This window comes from Balaenoptera borealis (genome assembly GCF_965194805.1).
Source record: "Balaenoptera borealis genome assembly, chromosome: 14".
Classification (NCBI taxonomy): Eukaryota; Metazoa; Chordata; class Mammalia; order Artiodactyla; family Balaenopteridae; genus Balaenoptera; species Balaenoptera borealis.
The window spans coordinates 12,098,552-12,126,021 of NC_138875.1; the positions used below are offsets into that span (position 1 = coordinate 12,098,552).

At 38.4% G+C, this 27,470-nt stretch overlaps 1 protein-coding gene across 14 annotated transcripts; it reads right to left on the minus strand.

Moving 5' to 3' along the window:
• Positions 1 to 579: 579 nt before the first annotated feature.
• LOC309611180 (ovalbumin-like) lies at positions 580 to 22,359 on the minus strand. 14 transcript variants are annotated; one of them, XM_082355276.1, is made up of 14 exons: positions 22,230 to 22,353; positions 20,862 to 20,914; positions 19,363 to 19,424; positions 18,823 to 18,975; positions 18,456 to 18,551; positions 18,210 to 18,283; positions 16,453 to 16,527; positions 15,245 to 15,427; positions 12,771 to 12,821; positions 11,720 to 11,845; positions 10,947 to 11,064; positions 8,987 to 9,129; positions 7,038 to 7,193; positions 580 to 1,218 (listed from the first exon to the last, which is right to left on the minus strand). In XM_082355276.1, exons 8-14 carry the CDS (start codon positions 15,410 to 15,412, stop codon positions 823 to 825), a joined length of 1,158 nt encoding a protein of 385 aa, XP_082211402.1. In that variant the 5' UTR covers positions 15,413 to 15,427; positions 16,453 to 16,527; positions 18,210 to 18,283; positions 18,456 to 18,551; positions 18,823 to 18,975; positions 19,363 to 19,424; positions 20,862 to 20,914; positions 22,230 to 22,353; the 3' UTR covers positions 580 to 822. The 14 variants fall into 14 exon arrangements, with proteins under 14 accessions (XP_082211402.1, XP_082211401.1, XP_082211392.1 ...); XM_082355275.1 differs by having other exon boundaries at positions 16,453 to 16,538; XM_082355266.1 differs by lacking the exon at positions 18,456 to 18,551.
• Between the last annotated feature and the right edge of the window lie 5,111 nt (positions 22,360 to 27,470).

The window sequence follows — 27,470 nt, forward strand, 5'->3', positions numbered from 1 at the left end:
AACAAAACAGAAGCAGATTCACAGATACAAAGAACAAGCTAGTGGTTACTAGTCGGGAGGGGGAGGGGGAGGGTCAAGATAGGGGAAAGGGGTTTAAAAGGTACAAACTACTAGGTATAAAAAAAATAAGAGGGACTTCCCTGGCGGTCCAGTGGTTAGGACTTCGCCTTCCAATGCAGGGGGTGCAGGTTCGATCCCTGGTCGGGGAGCTAAGATCCCACATGCCTCGGGGCCAAAAAACCAAAGCATAGAACAGAAGCAATATTGTAACAAATTCAATTCAAATTAAAAATGGTCCACGTCAAAAAATCTTAAAAAAAAAATAATAAAATAAGATACAAGGATATAATATACAGTACAGGGAATATAGCAAATATTTTATAATAACTTTATATGGAGTGTAATCTGTAAAAATATTGAATTACTATATTGAACCCCTGAAACTAATATAATATTGTAAGTCAGCTATGCTTCAATTAAAATAAATAAATAGATATAAATAAATGGTGAATTTTATGGTATGTGAATTATATCTCAACAAAGCTGTTAATTTTTTTAAAATCAGGAAAAAAGAAATGGTATGGATCATAATTTTTTAATAAATGCAATTAATAGCATGCTATAACTTGTTTAACCAAAGTAAACCAAACCAAGAAGAGATGGGATACATATTCTACATGAGATAGTTGAAAGAAAAACATTGCTAAGAAGTATGGTGTATCTCTTTTAGTTGCACCTATACTGAGTGTTTTCTACAAGCTCATAAAATCCAGCTAATTTCAAGAATCAGAAAGTTGTTTGAGTATAAATTCAGTCCCTTCCTTAAGGGTTGCAGACTCTACCATAGAAGAGAATCATCTTAGTTTCCTTGTGTAAGATAAAGAAGAGAAAAGGATGATCCACCTTGAAAAGTTCAGGATTTTCAAATTTGCTTGTTTGGTTGTTAAGTGTGAACTCTGAACCAGTCTCAGTAACCTCTAGCATGGCCTTATGGATTATCTTGGAGACCCTGAGGTCTCCTCCTGCAGTTATGCCAGACAAGTTAGTCCTTGAGTGGTTAAAGACATCCGTCATTCCCAAAGCTGCCAGTATGGAAGTTAAGTCTTCATAGTACCCATGAAGTCTGAGCTGGGGCAGGTACAGGACCACAGCTGTGTCTTTCATGTTGGCTGAGCCTATCCAGTTGCTTAGTTTCTCATAAGTGATTTCATTGGTAACCTATGGGAAAGAAAGCAAGAAGCAAAACATGAACATTTTAATTTTTTTAAATTAATTTTTATTGGAGTATAGTTGCTTTACAATGTTGTGTTAATTTCTAGTGTACAGGAAAATGAATCAGTTATACATATACATATATCCCCTCTTTTTTAGATTTCCTTCCCGTTTAGGTCACCACAGTGCATTAAGTAGGGTTCCCTGTGTTATATAGTATGTTCTCATTAGATATCTATTTTATTCATAGTATCAATAGTATATGTGTCAATCCCAATCTCCCAATTCTTCCCACCCCCCCCCCAACATTTTTATTTAGAAAATAAAATTATACCAAAATGTGAAATATCCTAAGGGCTGGATGTGAGGTTGTAAATAGGCAAGGCTACTTCTCATTGTCGTTTTGCAAAGCAGAGTCAATAAGAATAAGTGGGGGAAATGCAACCACGTGCAATAACTGCACATGAGGCATGTAGCCCTGGGCTCTATGCCTAGGCACACCATCCAAGAGTCACTTGGAAAAGCAACAAATTATCATAGGGAATTTCTACTTTTATTCCTCTCATGATCTCTCTATAAGTTGCACTATTTATGTACTGTAATAATAAAATTTATATAAGTGCCTATCCTTCCTATTGGCCACATTAAAAGACATCTTTGGAACCTGAGATCCTCGGATTCTGACAACATAAGTTGTAATTCTAGGCTGATCAGTGTCAATTTCTACCTCAACTCCAATCAAAATTCTCGTTAGTCAGGCATCCATAGAGACCGAATGTATACCAAACTAAGTAACATTTCTAGATCATTAGAATCAAATAATCTTAAATGAAACGAGAACATAGAGGAGACCCTCCAAGAAGCATCTGTGACACCCATCAGCATATGCTTGAGAAGTCCTTAATCAATGACCCACTTCTTTATAAACAGCCTGGTTCGGTGGTTGCACAGCTCAGCTTGCAGGAAGGACGTTTCCCATTGTGACCATAAATCTGCTTCCCTGTAATTTGTACGTATTAGTTTTAGTTCTCACTCTGGGAGCCACACAAATTAGTCCATTTTTTCTTCCATGTGACAATTAAATATTTTAATACAATCAACATACTCCCTAAACTACTGCCTTTTTCTCATCCATTCCCCATGTGAAACTATTTCTGGCTTCGCCTCATTAGGTTGTCTTTACTGAGGAGGTTCATATTTTCCATAACTCATTTGGACTATGTTGTGGATGGAATCTATCAGGAGGTAGGCAGGCTAGACAACAAACAATGCAATCTCAAGCAGAAAAAAAAAACTATTTTGCATGGAATTGACATTCATCAGATACCACTTTCAACTCATACTCATTTAAGAAACCAGGGATGACTGCCCTCATCCGTGGTGGTAAATTAATGTTAGGCATTATAATTGGAGAAAATTAGTTGGCTATCAGGATCTAGACTAATTTCCCTCACTTTTCCCTCTTTAAGATCATTTTATCAAACTGTAATTGTACTTCAGAATTTGTCTACTTTTCAGAGACTTTAAAGTTATTCTGAAATGTTCTAGTTTTATGACTCAAGTCACATATATTAAAATACATCAGTTTCCACTAAGATCAGGAACAAGACAAGGTTGCCCACTCTTACCACTATTATTCAACATAGTTTTGGAAGTTCTAGCCACAGCAATCAGAGAAGAAAAACAAATAAAAGGAATCCAAATCAGAAAAGAAGGAGTAAAGCTGTCATTGTTTGCAGATGACATGATACTATACGTAGAGAATCCTAAAGATGCTACCAGAAAACTACTAGAGCTAATTAATGAATTTGGTAAAGTAGCAGGATACAAAATTAATGCACAGAAATCTCTTGCATTCCTATACACTAATGATGAAAAAATCTGAAAGAGAAATGAAGGAAACACTCCCATTTACCATTGCAACAAAAAGAATAAAATACCTAGGAATAAACCTACCTAAGGAGACAAAGACCTGTATGCAGAAAATTATAAGACACTGATGAAAGAAATTAAAGATGATACAAACAGATGGAGAGATATACCATGTCCTTGGATTGGAAGAATCAACATTGTGAATATGACACTACTACCCAAAGCAATCTACAGATTCAATGCAATCCCTATCAAAACTACCACTGGCATTTTTCACAGAACTAGAACAAAAAATTTCACAATTTGTATGGAAACACAAAGGACCCCAAATAGCCAAAGCAATCTTGAGAAAGAAAAACGGAGCTGGAGGAATCAGGCTCCCTGACTTCAGACTATACTACAAAGCTACAGTAATCAAGACAGTATGGTACTGGCACAAAAACAGAAATATAGATCCATGGGACAGGATAGAAAGCCCAGAGATGAACCCATGCACATATGGTCACCTTATCATTGATAAAGGAGGCAAGAATATACAGTGGAGAAAAGACAGCCTCTTGAATAAGTGGTGCTGGGAAAACTGGACAGCTACATGTAAAAGAATGAAATTTGAACACTCCCTAACACCATACACAAAAATAAACTCAAAATGGATTTAAGACCTAAATGTAAAGCCAGACACTATAAAACTCTTAGAGGAAAACATAGGCAGAACACTCTATGACATACATCACAGCAAGATCCTTTTTGACCCACCTCCTAGAGAAATGGAAATAAAAACAAAAATAAACAAATGGGACCTAATGAAACGTAAAAGCTTTTGCACAGCAAAGGAAACCATAAACAAGGCGAAAAGACAACCCTCAGAATGGGAGAAATATTTGCAAATGAAGCAACTGACAAAGGATTAATCTCCAAAATTTACAAGCAGCTCATGCAGCTCAATATCAAAAAAACAAACAACCCAATCCAAAAATGGGCAGAAGACCTAAACAGACATTTCTCCAAAGAAGATATACAGATTGCCAACAAACACATGAAAGAATGCTCAACATCATTAATCATTAGCGAAATGCAAATCAAAACTACTGTGAGATATCATCTCACACCGGTCAGAATGGCCATCATCAAAAAATCTACAAACAATAAATGCTGGAGAGGGTGTGGAGAAAAGGGAACCCTCTTGCACTGTTGGTGGGAATGTAAATTGATACAGCCGCAGTGGAGAACAGTATGGACGTTCCTTAAAAAACTAAAAATAGAACTACCATACCAACCAGCAATCCCACTACTAGGCATATACCCTGAGAAAACCATAATTCAAAAAGAGTCATGGGCTTCCCTGGTGGCGCAGTGGTTGAGAATCTGCCTGCCAATGCAGGGGACACGGGTTCGAGCCCTGGTCTGGGAAGATCCCACATGCCGCGGAGCGGCTGGGCCCGTGAGCCACAATTGCTGAGCCTGCGCGTCTGGAGCCTGTGCTCCGCAACAAGAGAGGCCGCGATAGCGAGAGGCCCGCGCACCGCGATGAAGAGTGGCCCCCGCTTGCCACAACTGGAGAAAGCCCTCGCACAGAAACGAAGACCCAACACAGCCATAAATAAAATAAATTAAAAAAAAAAAAAAAAAAAAGAGTCCTGTACCACAATGTTCATTGCAGCTCTATTTACAATAACCAGGACAGGGAAGCAACCTAAGTGTCCATCAACAGATGAATGGATAAAGAAGATGTGGCACATATATACAATGGAATATTACTCAGCCATTAAAGGAAACGAAATTGAGTTATTTGTAGTGAGGTGGATGGACCTAGAGTCTGTCATACAGAGTGAAGTAAGTCAGAAAGAGAAAAACAAGTACCATATGCTAACACATATATATGGAATCTAAAAAACAAACAAAAAAAATGGTCATGAAGAACCTAGGGGCAAGACAGGAATAAAGACGCAGACCTACTAGAGAATGGACTTGAGGATATGGGGAGGGGGAAGGGTAAGCTGGGACAAAGTGAGAGAGTGGCATGGACATAAATACACTACTAAATGTAAAATAGATAGCTAGTGGGAAGCAGCTGCATACATAGCACAGGGAGATCAGCTCGGTACTTTGTGACCACCTAGAGGGGTGGGATAGGGAGGGTGGGAGGGAGGGAGACGCAAGAGGGAAGAGATATGGGGATATATGTATATGTATAACTGATTCACTTTGTTATAAAGCAGAAACTAACACACCATTGTAAAGCAATTATACTCCAATAAAGATGTTAAAAAAATAAAATAAAATAAAATAAAATACACCACAAGACTTCCCTGGTGGCACAGTGGTTAAGAATCCGCCTGCCAATGCAGCGAACATGGGTTCGAGCCCTGGTCTGGGAAGATCCCACATGCCATGGAGCAGCTAAGCCCATGCGCCACAACTACTGAAGCCTGTGAACCTAGAGCCCGTGCTCCGCAACAAGAGAAGCCACTGCAATGAGAAGCCCGCGCACCACAACGAAGAGTAGCCCCCACTCACCGCAACTAGAGAAAGCCTGCGCAGCAATGAAGACCCAACGCAGCCAAAAATTTAAAAAATAAATAAATAAATTTATTAAAAAATAAATAAATAAAATAAAATACACCACCGTGTTGATCATGTAATTATGTGGGTTATATTAGATGGGTGCCATTTCACTGACCTTTCGGAAGATCATCAAATTTAAGAGCTAAAAGGAACCCTAGAAATCATATACTTTACCCTTTTTATGGTGTGGGTAAAATGAGGCTTGGAGAGGTTAAATGACTGTGAGTTTGTGGTAAAATTAATGTCAGATTCCAATTCTGTACCTACAAATTCAGAGTTCCTACATTATCTAACCATGAGAAAGGAAGCTTATGAAAATAATGTTATCTAATGCTGATAATTATTATTTAGCAATAACTAAAATCTCACTTTATCAGAGAGGTTTCCCCTGGTCATCCAATCTGAAACAGAAGTTCCCAGACCCTGTACCTGTCTATCCTATTTCCATCTTTTATTTTTCTTCATAGCATATAGCAATCATATTATTTATACATTTGTGGGGGTTTTTTTGCTTCCATGTAAATGTAAATATATTGGTAGAGCAAAGCTGAGATTTTTGATTTTCAGCCATGGTCATGGTGAGTCTGAGCAGACCTTTGAACACCAAGCCTGGAGTAGACTGAGAAGCCAGAGAACTGGGCTCTAGTAACATCACAGGCTAATTTGCGATGAAATATTGAGCAAATCATTTAACGTCTTGGTTTCCAAGGTTCTTTCTCCATCAGCGGGCTGCCGGTGTCTGCCTGGTATGCTTCACAGCTAGTGAGGATGAAGAAAGGGTGAAGGGGAGGGTGAGACCCCTTTATCCACAGAGAAGTAGGTGGGAGCAACATAGAATTGGGAGGAGCATAAAAAGCAGAAGAAAAGGAAGAAAGACAGGGATTTAAAGAGAACTGCTGAGGAATTAGACCTGTACCAATGCTAAGAGCAAGAACACACCATCACAGTGTGGAACAGGAGCGTCCACACAGGGCTCAGAGGAAAGCACCAGAGAAACAAGCAAAGGGAAAAGGCTGAGCATTGCGTTTGCAAGTCTGGCCTTGGGTGCTGGTGGAAAAGAGATGTAATTGGTTGGTGGCAGGTCCAAAAGGTGTGTCAATGCATAATATATAAAAAATACATGTAAAATAACAACGATAACCCATGAAGACTGCAGGAAGATGCATATGACTGTGCTTTAAAAGCCTAAAACTGAAACCAGTAGAAGCAACATGTCTTAGTGCATGGGTGCTTTATTTGGGGGTTCTGCTTTTTTTAAGTGGACACAGCACTGCAGTAAGTAGTAGTATAAGCAGTTATTTTGAATCTCCCAGCTTCCTGCATGTGTAATTCTCAAGCACAGAGCCTTTTCTGCTGGTGGCAGCAGCTGCTAAGGCTCCGTGGTTTACCTGTCCCAGGCCAACTTCCTCTCTGGGTAGGACGATGACCATACTCAGGTGACCTTCCACGTCAGGCATCTCAAGAACCTGCACCCGAGGCTCCGTTATGGAGTCCAGTTTAAAGTGCCCTTGCAGCCGCATCATCTGAACAGGTTTGCTCTGAGACTATGAAAGTAAAAACAGTGAGACAACAACGCCAGTTCCTTTCTATGTTTCCATTTAAGGCATGAGGAATTTACATTTCATCCTCCAGAGGTGCCCATGAGTGACCGAAACAAAATCTATCCATCTTTCCACAGAAATGTCAATGATTGATCGTTATTGTAATGATTTAAAGGGGGGACCGTAGCCTAAAACAAGTAGCTACTAAAGTGCAAAGTGTTTATGTCTTTCAATATATTATTGTTATTCAACTGTACATTTTTGGTGCCCAGAAGCATTTAATTCACTTCAAAGATCTGAGAAATATGCATCGTAAAATCTTATCAGGATAACCATTTTTAAAAGTCAAACAGGTCCTTTGAAGAACATAATTTAGAATCTCTCCAGCTCCACGACATTGGGTTGCAGATTACAAAATAGCTACAAAAGAGCTAAGAATTTAACAACGTGCTAAGTGAATTCCACATATTGAGGTCAGTTTAAGGAAATTTAGTTATGACCATAACCTTATTTTATGTATTTCTCTTTGAAAGGCTAGTTGTAACATAAAGATATCTGCATCACGTAAGTAAACCAAATGGACCAGATTTTACTGTGAAAATAAAGACTCTGATTTATTAACTGTTTCCTCTAGAAAGTCTGCTTGCTTTGGGGTATGCTTATCCCTTTAAAGTAGCTCTCTATGAATCCTGCTAAAATCTCCACCCCTGTTTTCCTCATACTGTGGTCCTTAAACTTGGCTGATCCTTGGAAGGACCTACGGGGGTTACTTAAAAATACAAATACTCAAGCACTACTTGCAAGTCAGAATCTCCAGGAATGTGGCCCTGGAATTTGCATTTTTAAAAAACCACAGCTGTAAAAACTACATAATTTCACTTTATGTTTTATGACCTCGATATCCGACGGCAATATTCTCTGGAAAAATAATACTGGATAATTCCAGATGTGACTAATGTGTTTGTCCAGAGAATTATGTTTTCCTTAAAGTCATTCACTATTCCTTTTGCATGAAGAAGTATTCATGTAATAAGTATTCTGAATATACTTATCCAGAAATATAAACCCTCTGTAGTTTTACAGTTGGCTATAACAAATGTTTAATCGGCCAATAATTGCAAGCATTTTTTGGTAATATATTTGATAGAGTAAATACAGTTCACAGTTTAGGGACTTGGTTATATTATACAGATCCATTCTTTCTTATTAAATAACATGGATTATTTTGCTTGCAGCCTAATATTTAGGACACTTTTGTGGCACAAAGGAAAGAAGTTAGGAAGATTGAGGATAGTAGAAGGACAGCATATCTGAAACTTTTTATTTTGATTATGAATCTTGTTCACCAATTTTGTTTTGCTTCTCAAGATCACACTCATTTTACAAATGACCTGCATGTTAGTTCCACAGGCATCTATTGGAGTTATTCCCTACCACCTGACTTCATTTCCAGTTTGCGGTAAGTGAATTGCTTAATAATGGTTTAAGCTTAGCCCAAAGCCCAAAACTGCCTTAAACCTTTCCAAGGTCTATGGTTTACACCAGATTTTCAATTTTACAACTGTAGTGCTAAACATAGCAAAATAGGTTAAAAATACTGTGAAGAATTTAAAGGAAAGTTTCAATAACAAAAAAAAAAATGTAAATCTAAATCTGGACTTTATCAGTTATGTAGCTAGAATAATCACTTGGAAACTAATTAACCTATCTAAGGCCAGAAATAATTTAACATATTTTAAGGCAAACTTTTTGAGGACTACCTTTAAGAGAAAAAACAAATTGAGTCATGAGTCTACCTCATCCAACCTGAAAGCCATTGCCGTGGTTTGGTCTTTCTGAAATGCATACTTCCAGGTCCCTCTGAAGGAGATGACATTAACCAGCACCAACTCATCAGAGGATGTGAGGCTATTGGGTAACAAGAGGTTCTTGATTTCACCTTTGGGAACAGAAACATAGTAAGATCACACTTGATTGGTCATGGGATGTGAATTGGTTTCATTAGTTTTGCTTTGGATTTTGACCCATCTTTGAATTTACATAAGTAATTGCCACTCCATATCTTCAGTTGAGCCAAAAAGACTTTTGAGCAAATATCTAAATACTCATAATTCTTTAATAAATAAAGAATGTAGAATGCAGAAGAAAACAAAGTGAGTGTATAGCCTATCTGCCTACTTTACAGTTGTGGAAAGTAACAAGCCTGATTAATTTACATAACACTTACCCAGTTAAGAGGTGGTTTATAGATACATTAACCATTAAGGTTTGACTTTCTTGTGAAATTCTTCCTGGTACCATCTTATGCTGAAAACAATGACTATCTGAGTCAGTGGTTTTGCAGATCACCACTGTTACCTGGCAATGATTTTCTACCACAATCAAACAAAAGAAATAACTGGGAAAGTTGCAGAAGAAAGACTTTTGGCTTTTTATGCCTCCTCACTTCTCAAGAGTAAAATTGATAAGAAGATGTCATGAGCTTTCATTTTATGAAATGGAAAAAGTCTTGAGATCTTTAACACCTGGTGCTAGAACAACCGGTTATCCATGTGGAAAAAAGAAAGAACATTTCCCCCCATTTCACATCCTACGTAAAAGTCAGCTTGAGATGGACCATAAACCTAAATGTAAACACTAAAGCAATAAATCTACTAAAAGAAAACAGAAGAGAATATCTTTGCGACCTTGGGTAAGCAAAATTTTCCTAGAAAATATACAGAAAGCACAAACCATTGACAAATTGGACTTCATTAAAATTAGAAACTTCTACTCATCAAAAATACAGTTAAGAAAAAAAATACACAAGACATAGACTAGGAGGAAATATTAGCAACATAGGTATCTGACAAAATATTTGGATCCAGAATACATAAAGAATTCTTGCAACTCAATAATAAAAAGTAAACAACCAATTAAAAAATGGGCAAATAACTTGAACAGAGATTTAGTAAATAAAGATGTATTAAAGGCCAAAAGACATATAAAAAATATGCTCAATGTTTTTAGTCATCAGAGAAATGCAAATTAAGACCACAATAAGATACTACTACATACCTACTAAAAGAGTTAAATGAAAAATATTTATAACACCAAAAACTGGAGAGGATTTGGAGTAACTGGAATTTTCATACAGTGCTGGTGAGAATGTAAAATGGTTCAGCCACTTTGGAAATCTATTTGGCAGTTTCTTAAAAAGTTAAACATCCATCTAGCCTAAGACCTAGCATTTATACTAAGTAAGTATTTACCCAAGAGAAATGAAAAAAATATGTATGCAAAAAACCTTTTACAAAAATGTTTACAGCAACATTATTCATAGTAGCCCAAAACTAGATGATACAACTCAGATATACATGAAGAAGAGAATGAATAAACAAACTGGTATATCCATACAGAGGAATATTTCTCAGCAATAAAAAGACACGAGCCACTGATATATCCAAAAACATGAATGGTCTCAAAAATAATATACTGAGTGATAAAACAGGACACAAAATTGTACATACTGTAATACTCCATTTATTTGGAATTGTAGGGTAGGCAAAACTAACTTCTGATGATAGAATGAAATCAATGGTTGCTTGGGAACAGGTGTGGAAGAATTTTTCAGGGTGATGGAAATGCTCTGTGTCCTGATATATATTTGTCAAAACTTTCTAAATATATTTTTTAAGATCTGAGCATTTCACTGAATGTAAATATGCCTAAAAGAAGAAGGAGAAGATGGAGAAAAAGAAGGTTTGGGTCTCTTACCTTTTGTCTTATTTTCAATCCATGAGTTAATCTGCAATCTGGCTTCTTCTATGTTATTTTTGAAATCCAAATTTTCAGGTTTTAGTTTATATAATTGTTCAATACAGTCTAAATATTTCTATAAAATGAGCATAGAAAGAGACATAGCAAATAAATTGTGATTTTAATACATTTAGACCACACATGGTAGGAATTATATGTAAATAGAGGCAGAAATATATAAAATACTGTTATATACGCCTAGGCCCAATTAGTTAAAATATATACATTTGTCATACTTTCAGAAGACTGGTAAATAAAATGAACAAATTACTGCAGAGTGTTATTTCCATGACAAGGACATATCTCTTTCTTTTAGGATAATCAGACTTAGCATAATTAGAGTCCTCAATTGGGGTTCCAAAATATTAATCCTCTTTTATTATCAATATAAAATATTTTGTTAACTTTTTTTTCATAACAAACTTTCTAAAATTTATGCTCTTTATGCTTCAGCTGGGCCCGTCGGAAACATAATTGAACATGCTACAAACTAGCATCTGAAAATTAGAATCCTGAACCCATTAATATTTTTCTATATGAAATAAAATGCATATATAAAATATATTGTATATTCTATATATATAGCATCAATCTATCTAAATATATAAATATTATGTCTTTTCTACTTTCCTACCACTGTGATAGCACAAACAATGCTAGAATAAATTAAATGAAGACAGAAAGGAAAGACTTCTACCTTACTTATGGAAAAATATTTTATTTTAACTCACAGGGAGGAATGGATAGGCTTCTTCTGCAAACATCCCACTTGCCATGAGGACTTGACTGTGGCTGGACTTGATGATTTCAGAGAGGAGTGCTTGAATGTGTGAATGGACCCCTGTATCTTGTTCACACTAAAGTGAAGTTAGAAAATATTTGAAAACAGGGGCCATAGTATCACACACTTAAGTATCAACTGAGGTTAGACAAGAGGCTCTTGGGTTTGCATTAGGACATGCTAGTTCAGAAAAAAAAACAGAATCAAAGACTACTTCTATCATTAGGACATAGTGAAATGTTTGCCTTTCGCCAAACTGAGTTACCTGACAATCTGATAAAAATGTATCACAATCACCACACAGGTGTGAGGGGTGACTTGGCAAGGTCCATGTCCTGGTCAAAGCTTGCCCTATCTCCTCTACAAGAAGGCCCAAAACACACTTATCAATACTGCCATATTAATTTTAATACAGTTTGTATAAGGAAAAATGTTTTGCTATATTTTGTAATAAGTAAGAATTCTGGGCAAGAAAGTTTGATCTTAGTAGCCCCACCATAGACAATAGTGGGAAAGTCACATCTAAAAAGCTACAGAAGGTATACATTACAAATTTCTCCTAGAAATTAGCAATATGGAAAAACATTGAACACTAAAACTCATAAAGATAAGCTATCTTTATTTACATTTCCAAAAAATGGTATATTTATATCTACTGAGCACTAGCCCTGGTTCAGGCACTGCTTGAAGCACTTCTACTGTCTGAGTAGATTTGAGGGTTTTATTATGAAAACTCTTTGAGAATAATCTCCTTTCTGCTCCTTCTTTTTAAAGGCTAGGTCTCTACCTCAAATTTTTGACAGTTCCCATTTTGTCATCTCTTATTTCAAAATCTCAACATGAGTATTTTAAAACAGCATACCCAGGAATTTGTATGTATCTACAATCTAGGCTCAAAACTCTTCTGGAATAAATAACTTATTTTATTGCCCTCAAGTCTTCAGGGACTAAAGAGAGACTACCATAAGAGAAGTAAAAATGAAAGTAGGACTTTTATCTACCGTTGAGTTTGAAGAATTTGCAGTTCTCATTAATTCATTCAAGTATAGCACCTACAATGGAAAACAAAGAACCATTTTCAAAGGCTATGCAGATACCTCTCCAAAAGACCAGAGGGTGATATAGCAAATCATTTTCTTGCTATAAATGTTAAGCTCTTACATTTTTATAAATGTTCTATGATTCTCCCCACCTTTCTCTTATCTGTTTATTAGTTTTGCTCCTCATTTTTTTAAAAAAGGATATGTCAAAGAGGACAGATGAGTTTGAAAAACAAAATCCTTCACGTGCTCTTAGGCAGAAGTCTAAGTGTTAGAGCGTTAGGGGTGAGGTGTAGGCACTTACTTGTATTCCCCTTTATAAATAGAATGCAACCTTTGTGATAGAATGCAAAAGAGTGTTTCAAAATCAACTCAGACTTAGTCATTTATTGTCACTTAATTTGTTCATCCCTACCTTCCCAGTTGTGAAACCCAATAAATGGTAGGAACCCAATAAATATTTGTTGAATGAAGAACAAATAGTTGTGTGGATAAAGGGATGAATCTTAATTAATTTGCAGACAGTTAGTAACATTGGTTACTCACTGAGCAGACAAAAATAATGATTGAATTCATATAACAGGTCATTATTCTAAAATGATTTTCATGAACATTATCTGATTTGACGCTCACAGTATCCCCTTGAGATTTCAGTAGCTTGTGTCTTTTTTTTCCACTAAGAGTTAATGTTTGCTATAGTCCTGTTGACTTAACTGAGGTATAACTGTAGTTTCATAAGGCCTTCCTCAGAGAACAACTGAAATAAAACATTGCAACTCTCTTCAATATTTAAAGGGTGAGTACATTTAACATGTTTTATGTGACTCCCTAGAATAAAAATGGGATAAGAGGCAGTAGATACTGGGAAGATATTATAAATTTATTAAAATACACATGGAACAGGAAACATAATATGTGTGTGTGTGTGTGTGTGTGTGTGTGTGTGTGTGTGTGTGTGTGTGTTTAAGAACAGGAAAATGATAAAGGAGCAATGGTAATAGAGAGGTATATTTTAGCTCAAGGCTAGGAAGAACTTTCTAAAACATAGAGTAGTCTGAATGCATACTTCACACTATTAAGTTCTGCCTTATCGGAGGACTTTGAACAACCTCTTGCCGGCTGGTCCCTACGTAGATTAAAGCATAGAGAGGAGAGTGGGAATTTTATGGTTTCTTCCAGTTCTGAGATTGCCTGGTGGTCTCCTATATCATAGGCATATTGTTCCATAGTCCAGGGACTCAGCATGCATGGTGCTCCCTGATGTTGCTTCGGCGGTGGTTGTTGCCATCATCAGCATCACCAAAAGAAAGCATGATGGTTGAATCGGGAATTCTGAGCATTTGGCTCAGTCTTTGAATGTTGTAAGAGAATCATTAACAGGATGAAAATATGAGAAATTTTTCTCCATTTTGTATGGAAATCAGCAGGGGAAAATTTTGAATTCTCTGGTTCTCTTCTAACTCAGAAAAGACAAAGAATTATTTCCACTCCAGACTCTCTCTCTGCCTGACTTGTGACCTCAGCACAGTGACCATGCCATCTCTCTGGTTGCAAAACCTGAAGCATGCACAGGTGTAGATGGAGCCACCAGTCCGCACGCTCTCACTTTGAAGGGGGGGGGGGAAGGGAGGGGTGAGTCTACACATACTCATCCCAAGATGACTTGTAAAGATCCCCACAGCATCCTCATTCCCAGCCAGTTCTCCCTCTCCACAAATTTGTATTTATTGAGCACCTATTATGGGTAAGACACTTGGGACCTCTTCTCCCAATGCATGGAAATAGAATAAAATTGAACACAAGAGATTTTACATTTATTTTTTTTTATTTTAAATATATTGTTAAATTCAGGATTTGACTCCAGCTTTTCAAATTTATTTCCAATTTAAATTTTGACTGGGGAGAAGCTTTGTTCCACTAGTTAATCATTCCCTCTGTAACAGGCAGAGAGATGATTAAAGCGTGTTGAAGGATGTCTACTAAGAAATAGTTTTTCCAGTCACCCAAAATTATTGGTTGAGTTAAAGCACTGGTGATCTCCTTGGGGATGTAAATGCATAGACTGTAAATCCTTACAAAATATTCTTTATGTGACCCACAGCAGGAAGGCCCTGGGGACCTAAGGATGCATACGGGTGGGGGTGGAGGTGGGAAATTCCAACTTCGCCATGGACCAGGTTGGCCTCATTGATTGCCTCTCCCTGCTCAGCCTCTGCTGCATGCACTCATTCCCTGCCCCCCAGAACAGAGCTGTGGGAAATCTTACCTTTTGCACCTTTTTGATAGAGCCAGTGAGATAAGGAACCTTACGTGAAGGTGGACATTCTCTTGTGTTTACAGAGTTGGGCATCTATGAAATCTCCATAACAAGCCAGTGTTTGGAATTGTTACTTGATTGTCTTCTAGACATGGCTGAAAGTATGTTTGTGACATACCTTCTCCATCTGGGATGCACTGTCTCCTCTGGCCCCAAAGAGCACCACAGCCAGGGCAGACAGGAGACTCAAGGGAGAAAAGATGAGATTCTCAATCATGTGGTCATAGTTCATCTCTTTAAAGACATCAAAGCAGAGCTTTGAGTTTGCTGCACTGAGTGAGCCCATTCCTCTACCTGGGGTCTGGAATACAAAGGCAGATGTCAACAACAACAAAAATGTAGGTCAAAACACCACTATTTCAGTTTATTTCAAGTTAGAGTAGGAATTACTTCTATTCTATGAACACTAGATCCTCAAAGAGAGGCTTTATGGAACAAAAAGAACACAGATTTTGGAGTCAAATGCATTTCCAACTCTGCCACATTCTAGCTTTATGTTCCTGGGCAAGTTACTTAAGTTCTCCTAGATTTTATCTTCTCTTCTGCAAAAGTGGTTATGTAACAGTTTCCTTATAGGATTAGTGTGAAGATTAAATCATGTTCTGTTTGTAAAACACCCAGGACTGTGCCTGCATATAGTAGGTGGTCAAATATGTCAATGAATGTTGTCATTACTGTTGTTATTGTTACCTTACGGTAGTCTACTTGGTTAAAGAAGTGACAAAGAGGACAAGGTTATAATATTGATCCCAATGGACACATGACCTCACTGAGTCTTTCAAAAGTACATAAAGGGGACTGACTGAGTGAGATAGTAAGGACACACCATCCAAAACCCATTTTTACCATTAGAAAAACATCTCAAAGTGCACACCTCCCTTCAGTGGGTTGGCGGTACCATCGATGTATATAATGGAGAGTGCATTTATATATATATATATATATATATATTTTTTTTTAAGGGGGGAGAAATATAACTAAGCATGTTAGAGTCCTACAAAATTATTATCCCACTTTCCTCTATGAAACCATCCTCAAACATTTATTGAGAAAGACAGAGCTTCCTGTTCTAGGGTCTGTGAGGCCAGCAGAGCTTACCTTGGCTTGGTGCCTTCAAGTGGTTTCACAACCACACCAGGGCTCAGAAGCTCTGAGCCTCTCCACGGGAGCCAGCTCAGGGTCCCGTAAGAGGGGCTTTCCGAGAACAAGGACAATCTCTCTTTCCTGCTTCCCTTCCTGCATTTCACTAGCCCCTCCCATGCTCTGGGCATGGTCTGAGGAATGAGGTTAGAGGATAATGAGGAACCTCAGCATCTCTGCTTCTACCTGGTGCTTGGTTGAATCAGGTGATGGGACCCCATGGACTGTAGAATCTTCTCTCTTCTATGCATCTTGTCTTCGCTGTTGGAGGGCTAATTTGGAGAACCACTTTGGAGTCTATGGCCTCTTGGGATTAGGGCTGGGGCTAGGAGGAGGGAAGACTCTAGGGTGCAAACTTTAAGGAAGCACTCACTTTAATGTGTTGACCCTGTACTTATATGACCCTGACCCTGGGAGTAAACAGCTCCTTAAGAATGAGCCACCCACAGTGTAAATCAACTATACTTCAGTAAAAATAATTAAAATACAATAGAATAGAATTGAATTGTTAAATTAAATTAAATAAGAATGAGCCACCCGCTGAGCCAATTTTAAGGAGGCACTTGCACTCAGTTGTACAAGCACAGACAGCACCTGAGAATGATGTCTCCTTAAATTCTGCTTCCTTAAGGAGTCTTGCTTGCCTCACCCTATTCTTAGTGTTGCTTAGCATACCTGGTCAGGGTTTGGGATGCAGGAGGCTGCAAGTCTGTACTTTTTGTGGCTGTACTTTTGTCTTATATTGCACTACAGATGCCTTAAGGAGCTTCGATTAAGATATTGAAATTAGAGTTAAATCCTCCCCTTGTGTGCTGTTGGCACAAATGGTGTATCTCAGTCTTAAGAAAGTCAAAAGAAACTTAGGAAGATGCTGGTTCATCCCACATGTTTTAAAAGGGGAAACAGACTCAACGTGGTGAATATCCCAAAAGAGCACAAGAAATGGAAAATTTGTAGTTGCTGGGTTTGGGTGAGAATACAAATAGAAAAGTCATAATTCTTTCTTCTGAAGGATTTAACTTATAAAATATCTTGCCAATATCTGGAGGCCCATCAGTAACTTTTCCCAGCCTAGAGGTGTGGTTCCCGTAAAACAACCTTAAGAATTCCTACGCAGAGAACAAGTTCAAATACATTTGTTGGGCTGGATGTTTGACATTTCATTGGGACCAGAAATGTTGTTACCACTTGCTTGAAAATCTACTGCTCTCTTCACATAAACATGGAAGTAAAAGCCTCTAGGACACCAGTGTATTTCAGTTGCCTTATTGTCATATAACTGGGAATGGAAGGAGAAAAATGGGGTCAGATGGGGTTCAAGTTCACAAAAAAATAGAAATAGATGTTCAGACCAGGACCTGTTTCTCAGAGTTTATGAGACACTTGACCTATTGTTTTCCGCCCCCTCACTCAACTGTTTAGGAAGACTGCTCCCTGGTAACTCACATGGTCACCCTGTAATCAAAAACCATCCTCTGGAGAATTCCCTGGCAGTCCAGTGGTTAGGACTTGGCGCTTTCACTGCTATGGCCCTGGTTCGATCCCTGGTTGGGGAAATTAGCTCCCTCAAGCCGCTTGCCATGGCCAAAACACAAAACAAAACAAAACAAAACAAAAAGCTATCCTCTGGCCACACCAGAGGATAATTCTAATTGGAGTCACAGAATCCTAGAAATATGTTTGCTTTGCTGAATAGACAATTAGTCGAAATGGTTGATCATGGGTCTTTACAACGACGAGCTTTTAAATCAGACAAACCTGAGTTCTAACAAGAACTCTGCCTTTGGCTATACATGTGAGGAACTTATTTGACTTCTCTGAACCTATATTTATAAAATAGGGAGAGTAGAAGATACCAGACAAGGTTGTTGTGAGTGTTAAAGGTGATAATGAATATAAAGACTCTAAACAGAAAAATTACTCAACAATGTTATTTTCCTTACCCCTTCTAGGATTATGGATTGAACTCAAAGTGTCAGAGATTTGAGAAGGAAGCTATTGGGTCCCCAAATTAATTCTACAAATGGAGAAACTGAAGTGAGTCTAGTGGGGTCACATGACTTGCTCAATTCCACACTGTTACAGAACATCCAATTCAGAATGAACACCCAATTTTCCTGTCTAGCACCTTGCCCCTAATTTACTAGACAGAGACACAACATAGAAAAAGAGAGGCTAAATTTTGGTACCCCATGGTGCAATTTCTCCTTAGGTGTTCATAGGCACCTACAAACAAATTTCTCATTCAGCCTCAGGTCAGTCATCATTAAAGTTGCCACCTTAACCTAGGAATGAAGTTTAGAAATAGAAATGGTTTTCTACAATATTGGAAACCATGACATCAAAAAGCTCACTCAGTGAGTATGATTAGCTGAACAGAGAACCACACTGCCTTGTTTTAAATCCATGCCTCCCACCAACATCCCCAAACCATGGCACCTCTCACTGCCCTTTACCTTTAATTACAACTAAAGATTTTCCCCTATACTTTGTGAGAAGTCATTGCCAATTACAAAAAATCACAAAGAAGATAAGATTTAGTGTTTGCATTTTTACCTTGTCTTCAGGTTGGTTAAAGTTCTGTTTGGTGAGCCCAGATCTGTGTCTGCAACACACAGACACACACGGCTCTCAGCACCCACAGTTTGCTCCTCCCATGTTCTCAGAATTCGGTTGCACACGTCATTTTTTCCTCGTATCTTGATCTGACTTAAAAGTATTTATACAAAGGGGTAGAGAATGAGCCAGCTGACGTATGCATTGTAAAATATACTACTCCCCTGGGTCAACATAGTGACCCAAGAGATGTGGGAAAAAATTTATGAAACATTTAATGGCATGGATTTTATATAATAACTTGAGTGGTATTTAAACGTTAGCTGTAATGTGTATGTCTATGTTACTAACACTCCCTGGCTATGACAACAAATTATTGGTATTTAAAAGCCAGAGAGGAGGCATTTTGCCTTGAGAACTGGCAACAGGTTTCTTTCCCTGACTCCTAAGATGAGGCATAGTGAATGAAATGCCATTCTGTCTGGCCTGAAGGTGGCCAGGAACTGAGTAATTCTTGCTGAGTAAGAATTTCAAACTTACTTCATGGCAAATGTAAGCAGGATTCCCACAAGAAACAAGTTACAGATCAGCTGTAGCTCCAACTGAGAGAGAGACCAATACAGTATCTCAGAATGTTAGAGACAGAGGGGCCTTAGAGAGCATCTCTTCAGAGATTTTCAGCCCCTACTAAGAACTAATTTCTATACTGTGACCCAGAATCTATATTCAAAACTGAAAAAAGAATTTCACAAACAAAAAATTAAAAATAGAACTGCTACATGATCTAGCAATTTCACTTCAGGGTGTTTATGCTAATTCAGAAAGATACATGCACACCAATATTCACTGCAGCTTTATTTGCAATACTAAAACCAACATATCACAACAACCTATATGTGTCCATGGATAGATGAATGGATAAAGAAGACATGTTACTTATATGCAATGGAATATTCTCAGCCGTAAAGAATGAAGTCTTGCCATTTGCTGCAACATGGATGGATCTAGAGAGTATTATATTAAGTGAAATGGCAGAGAAAGACAAATACAGTGATGTCAGTTATAGGAGGAATCTAAAAAGAAAACAAACAAACAAACAAAACAAAATGAAAACAGACTCATAGATACAGAAAACAACCATGCCTTAAAAGTATTTTCTCTAAAAATAGACATATATTTTTGATTTATTTGTGAAGAACCTCCCAACAAATTATTAGCTAACACTAATGGGGAGCAATTAAAGTGAAATCCAGGCACTTGTACCAGCATCTTTTTATCAAATTACACACATATATACATACATAAAGGTAGAGGCTTTTGATTTTTAAAGACAGTGTCCAAACTACAAATATATGCAGAGGAAGAAGAGGCTAATTAATGGAAGGAAAATATTCAAGGCAATAAAAAAGGGGGGAAAAGCCAGAATTTAGATCCTTTGTATTTCCATTAAATGACCCCTGATTTGTGTAGGTAACATAAAAACAGGCATCAAATACTTGGTTACAACAGAAAACAAATTCAATAGTTTTCCTTTTATAACTTTACAGTGAATTTTATAAAATTGTTTTACACACAGGAACAAAAACTTGGATTATGGTCTTCACAAAACAAAATGGGCAAATGCCCACCTTACCTCTTGATTAGGCAGTGTTTGGCTTTACCCTAATGAATGTGAAAAGGAAATGGCACACGAGCCAGTAGAAAAATGCCCTATGGTTCCACTAGGTCTCAGAAAGGGAAGGGAAGAATTGAAACTATCTAATTACGTATAACGTTAGTAAGAGACATCGTGGATCCATAGACTGTATTTCCAAGGAAACCTTGCCCTTTCAGAGAACCAACTCGCCTCCCTGAAGCACTGCCGCTAGCGGTTCTCCCTTCTGGGTAAAGGGATACAGGAAACATGGTATTATTTGTTGACCAGTTGACTTGCATGGGGACCCTTGAGCAAGGGGAAAAGGGCAGTATTTGTTGTGCTTTGGAGAGAAATGGACTTCTAAATGATGCAAAATCTTCTCTAGAGTGTCAAAGAAACATACCTTGAATCAGACTTCCACCAATTTAGAGAACTTCACTTCTCTCATATACAGTCCTGAGGAGAATTTGGATTCAAGAAGGAAAAGAAGGGTTCGCAATGAAAGAAGAATTCTATCAACTTCACAGAGACTCATCTTCACAGTGATTCGTCTATGTAAATCCTGTTCCTCCAGAGTCCCAAAGAACAGATATATTTGAAAAAAACAGTCCATAATTCACTAGTTGACTATTCACAAAACCAGATTATTTGCAAAGAAATGGCTGGGCATTGTTCAATGGCTTCTGTGTTATTAACAAAAGAACATTGCTGGTTTTTCTTGCCTATAAAGTCGCTTGCCTATAAAGGCTCTAATTAATAGCTAGGAGTGAAGGTGTGTGTCCCTGCCTATTGTTCCAGATGTTTAAAGGAACAGATCATAGTATGTGGTCACTCCTGGAGCCCTAATTCCACAGAACTTGCACCCATCTAGTGGTCCATGGCTATTGCATTTGCTTCATGATGCAATGAATGATTCCCGTCCAGAATGCCCTAATTTAGGTATATATGGCAAGGATTTTTTTTAATGACCTGATATTTATTAGGTTCTCAATAAACATTAATTTCCATTTCTATACTAAAATTGTTCTTTTTTAATTGAAGTATAATTGATTTATAATGTTTCAGGTGTACAGCAAAGTGATTCAAATATATATATATATATACATATATATATATATATATATATATATACACATATATGTATATAAATGTGTATATCTATATATTCTTTTTCAGAGTCTTTTCCATTATAGGTTATTACAAGATACTGAATATAGTTCCCTGTGCTATACAGTAAGTCCTTGTTGTTTATCTATTTTATATATAGTAGTGTATATCTTGAGGAGGAACCAAGATGGCGGAGTAGAAGGACGTGCTCTCACTCCCTCTTGTGAGAACACCAGAATCACAACTAGCTGTTGGACAATCATCGACAGGAAGACACTGGAACTCACCAGAAAAGATACCCCACATCCAAAGACAAAGGAGAAGCCACAATGAGACTGTAGGAGGGGGCGCAATCACAGTAAAATCAAATCCCATAACTGCTGGGTAGGTGACCCACAGGCTGGCGAACACTTATACTACAGAAGTCCACCCACTGGAGTGAAGGTTCTGAGCCCCACGTCAGCTTCCCAACCTGGGGGTCCCGCAATGGGAGCAGGAATTCCTAGAGAATCAGACTTTGAAGCCTAGTGGGAATTGATTGCAGGATTTCGACAGGACTGGGGGAAACAGAGACTCCACTCTTGGAGGGCACACACAAAGTAGTGTGCACATCGGGACCCAGGGGAAGGAGCAGTGACCCCGGGAGAGATTGGACCAGACCTACCTGTTAGTGTTGGAGGGTCCCCTGCAGAGCAGGGGTGGCTGTGGCTCACCATGAGGACAAGGACACTGGCAGCAGAAGTTCTGGGAAGTACTCCTTGGTGTGAGCCCTCCCAGAGTCTGTCATTAGCCCCACCAAAGAGCCAGGAAGTCTCCAGTGTTGGGTTGCCTCAGGCCAAACAACCAACAGGGAGGGAACCCAGCCCCACCCATCAACAGTCAAGTGGATTAAAGTTTTACTGAGCTCTGCCCACCAGAGCAACAGTCAGCTCTACCCACCACCAGTCCCTCCCATCAAGCCTCTTAGATAGCCTCATCCACCAGAGGGCAGACAGCAGAAGAAAGAAGAATTACAATCCTGCAGCCTGTGGAACAAAAGCCACATTCACAGAAAGATAGACAAGATGAAAAGGCAGAGGGCTATATACCAGATGAAGGAACAAGATAAAACCCCAGAAAAACAACTAAATGAAGTGGAGATAGGCAACCTTCCAGAAAAACAACTAAATGAAGTGGAGATAGGCAACCTTCCAGAAAAAGAATTCAGAATAATGATAGTGAAGATGATCCAGCACTTCGGGAAAAGAATGGAGGCAAAGATCGAGAAGACACAAGAAATTCTTAACAAAGACCTAGAAGAATTAAAGAACAAACAAGCAGAGATGAATAATACAATAACTGAAATGAAAACTACACTAGAAGGAATCAATAGCAGAATAACTGAGGCACAAGAATGGATAAGTGACCTGGAAGACAGAATGGTGGAATTCACTGCTGTGGAACAGAATAAAGAAAAAAGAATGAAAAGAAATGAAGACAGCCTAAGAGACCTCTGGGACAACATTAAACGCAACAACATTAGCATTATAGGGGTCCCAGAAGGAGAAGAGAGAGAGAAAGGACCAGAGAAAATATTTGAAGAGATTATAGTCGAAAATTTCCCTAACATGGGAAAGGAAATAGCCACCCAAGTCCAGGAAGTGCAGAGAGTCCCAGGCAGGATAAACCCAAGGAGAAACACGCCGAGACACATAGAAATCAAATAGGCAAAAATTAAAGACAAAGAAAAATTATTGAAAGCAGCAAGGGAAAAATGACAAATAACATACAAGGGAACTCCCATAAGGTTAACAGCTGATTTCTCAGCAGAAACTCTACAAGCCAGAAGGGAGTGGCATGATATACTTAAAGTGATGAAAGGGAAGAACCTACAACCAAGATTACTCTACCCGGCAAGGATCTCATGCAAATTCAATGGAGAAATCAAAAGCTGTACAGACAAGCAAAAGCTAAGAGAATTCAGCACCACCAAACCAGCTCTACTACATACCTATTTTTAAAAGTAACAGTGTTCATAGCACTTGGTTGTAAGGAGAGCAAATGCTCAAAACAACAGAACAAGTGAGTGTCAAATGAATCCAAAAAACCAGGCCTTCTAACTATCAGTCTCCTACACTTGCCACTGCCCTGCCCACGTTTTCTTCTGAGATGGATGAAAGTCAAATGTGCCCTGTTCCACGCCCTCTTAGTCTCCTTCGTTGGCTCCTCCTATTCACTCTGTACTCTAAATCTTGATCCCTTTCTCTTCCCACTTTTACTCCAGGAGATTCTACCCCTTCTCATCAATTCCGAGACCACCTACCACTGAGGACTCCCATGTTTGCATTTCCAGACCTAACCTCCTTGGACTTTATGTTGCAATGCCTATTTGACATCTGACAGGCATCTCCAACTTCACCTTAAAATCTGCCCTCATCATCTCTCTCCCAAACCTGCTGAACTCTCCAGCTTTCTCCATCTCAGTAACTGGGCTTTCCATTGGCCCAGTTGTTCAAGTATGACATTTGTGGGTGATCTGTGACATCCCTATCTGCCCCATACTTATGCAATCCATTGCCAAGTGCTACTGATTCCTCCTCCAAAATATATTTCGGGTCTGTCCACTTTTCATCATCTCTCCATGGACTCCCTTGGTCCAAATCACCATCGTTTTTCACTTGAACCCTTGCAGTAGTTTCCTCACTGCTCTCATCTCTTTCATTCTTACCCTTATCCAACCTGTTCTCTAATACCATCCAGAATGATTGTCTTTAGACACGAGGTGGATCAGACTACCTTCCTGCTGAGATCCCTTCGAAGACTTTCTGTGTTCTTGATGTTGCCTACAAGGCCTTTCCTGATCTGGCCATGCCACCAGTGCACCTATTCTTCACCCCTTTCCTCCTCACTCCAGTAGGGGGTTGAATTATATTCGCCTTCCCCCCCCAAAGATATATCTAACTCAACCCGCAGTAGCTGTGAATATGACCTTATTTGGAAATAAGGTCTTTGTAGGTTAAATTAAGTTAAGGCTTTCAAAATGAAATCATCCTGAATTACACAGGTAGACTCTAAATCCAACAACTGGTGGCCTTCTAAGACAAAAGAGAGTGAGATTTCAAACACAGAGAAGGCAGGTGACGATGGAGACAGGGAATGTAATGATGTGTCTGCAAGACAAGGAAGTCTAGAGCCACCAGAATCTGGAAGAGGCAAGCCAGGATTCTCCATGGAGCTTTCAGAATGAACACTGGCCTGCTGATTCTTTGATTTTAGAATCCTGACCCTCAGAACTGTAAGAGGATACATTTGTGTTGTTTTAAGGTGCTAAATTTGTGGTAATTTGTTATAGGAACCTAATATACTCCCTAAGCTCCCATAGGGAGCTTATGTGCAAAGCAAAAGCTTGACTTTCAAGCCTGTTGTCACCACTGTGAGTTTAGAAAATACACTGAGAAACTTCAGCAATGTCTTTGTCCTACATGGTACACTCTTTCCTCTTGAAGGCAGGTACATGGAATGCCTAAAAGGTGGCTACGAGGAACCAAAGGAGAAAGTAACTCTCAAACATTATCTCGAAATATCATCTGCTACATTTAAAATTTAAAAAGTAAACAAAATGAAAACCATACAATAATTAGGAATTATTTGCATAAACCCTGTTGCATCCTGTAAATGAATACTGTACTGCTCTTGAGAATGGTTTTATAGAAAATGCTTATTGACACAGAAATATATTCAAAATACATTAAGTACAAAAATCAAGTTTAACATAGTATATGAGATATGATACTTTTTAAAATGGAATTTAAATATATGTGTATTATATTCTGGAAGGATATTGGCATAATTTTAACAAAGGTTGGAGTTAAGGGAAGAATTATTAATGAGTTTTTTTCATTATGATTACCTATAATTTCTGATGTTTATACTGCTGGGTAAATTTTTGTAAGTACTGTGTCTCTTTGTATTTTCCATGGATTTAAGAGGGTAGATCCTATTCCATTAATTATTGTCAAAGTTTACTTCTAATATTTTTTTCATAAGGTAGCCTCTCACTTTAGAAATATTCAAACTGAGGTTCAGAGAGGTCTAGTTGGAGAATATAATTATACTTCAGTAAAAAAATGTTTATCCAAAGCCCATCAACAGGTAGTAGACGTACAGTACATGCACTTTCCACTTTCTCTTATGCTCTCTCCAGTAGAGGAACTGTGGGTCATATAAGAATGAAAAATGAGGCCAGCAGCATAGTAATTTGACCAAATGGATAATAGAGAGTAGTGTTAGAGCAAAAACAAGGGCTAAAGTTTGTGGGCAAAAGCTTGAGGAGATATTTGTAAAGTCTCAAAAACTCACCTGAAAGGTACTTAGTAACTACAAAGGAATAAAAAAGTAACTCGTCAGCGGAGAAACCTAACAATCATCAAACTATCCAAGTGATCAAGGTAAACGTCACTGGCAATAAGATGTGTCAACGTGATGAACACCCTGACATGGTGCACTGAGGACACATCATTCTTCTGCTTGTCTTGCCCAAAATGCAAAATCTCACTCCAATTAGGAGAATACATCGGACAAATCCAAATTAATAGACGTTCTATAAAATAATCAGTACTCTTCAAAATGTCAAGGTCACAAAACGTTTACAGACTGAAGGAGACTAGGAAGACATAATATCTAAATACAACGTGAGACCCTGGGTATAATCCCAGAAGAGAAAGAGGACACTTGGGGAAATAATGGGTAAAATCCAAATAAGGTTTGTAGTTTAGTAAATAAGGCTGTCCCAATGTTAATCTTTTATTCTTGGTGTCTGTACTATGGTTATGTAAGATGTTAAGATTATGGGAGGACTTCCCTGGTGGCGCAGTGGTTAAGAATCCGCCTGCCAATGCAGGGCACATGGGTTCGAGCCCTGGTCCATGAAGATCCCACATGCCGCGGAGCAACTAAGCCCGTGCGCCACAACTACTGAAGCCCATGCGCCTAGAGCCCATGCTCTGCAACAAGAGAAGCCACAGCAGTGAGAAGCCCGTGCGCTGCAACGAAGAGTAGCCCCTGCTCACCACAACTAGAGAAAGCCCATGTACAGCAACGAAGACCCAACGCAACCAAAAGTAAATAAATAAATAAAATTGATTCTTGAAAAAAAAAAAAGATTATGGGAAGTGGAGTGAGCGATATAAGGGAACTCTTTGCACTATGTTTGCAACTTTTCTGTAAGGTGAAAATTCATTCAGGATAAAAGATTTTTTAAAAAGTAAGTGCTTAGGAAAAACAAACAAACAAAATAAATGCTTAGAACATGAAAAAAAAAAGAAAAGAAAATCTCTAATTTTTTGAGTCCCTACTATAAGCCAGATTCTGTTCTAGAGGTAGTCCTGAATGAGGCGGCCAAATTCCATGCTTTTACCCCTTTTGCAGATATCGCGTACACTGAGCAACTAAAGAGGAAAAGTGGAGCTGTTAAATACAAACTGAAAAAATTTAATGAGTAGAAATTTAATAAATATTTATAATGCCTGATTGAAAGAGCCCATAAACTGTTTTACCAGTAAGATTCAAGACTTAACATTAAACAAACACGGTACATCCCCCGCACCCTCCCCTCCCTCCTGCGACCAAGCCCGTCATCTAGTGGTGAGATGGGGAACTGCAGGAATATATCTATAGCTTCGAAGTTAGTGTTGGTTCGCTCAGAATGTTTAAGGATTATAGCACTTTAAGAGGATCTGTGGCAGAAGCAGTGTTAGAACCCAGGTTTCCAAATTGCCAGTCTCACCCCTCCAACGTCCACAAATGTACTGAGTAGCATTACAGCAATAGTGCAGAGGATGGAACATGGACACTGCAGCCAAGCTGCTTGGGCTCAAATCTTGGCTCTACAATTAACAACCTTAGCAAGTTACTGACATTCGCTAAG

What these genes read in the sequence shown, in the direction of transcription:
- LOC309611180 (XM_082355270.1), bottom strand. Translation starts at nt 15,412, where the DNA reads ATGGGCTCACTCAGTGCAGCAAACTCAAAGCTCTGCTTTGATGTCTTT. An exon ending in CAAATTCTTCAAACTCAACG is followed by an intron (nt 11,846 to 12,770) that starts GTAGATAAAAGT and finishes ACTTCACTTTAG; the next exon opens with TGTGAACAAGATACAGGGGT. An exon ending in AAGCCTATCCATTCCTCCCT is followed by an intron (nt 11,065 to 11,719) that starts GTGAGTTAAAAT and finishes CTCATTTTATAG; the next exon opens with AAATATTTAGACTGTATTGA.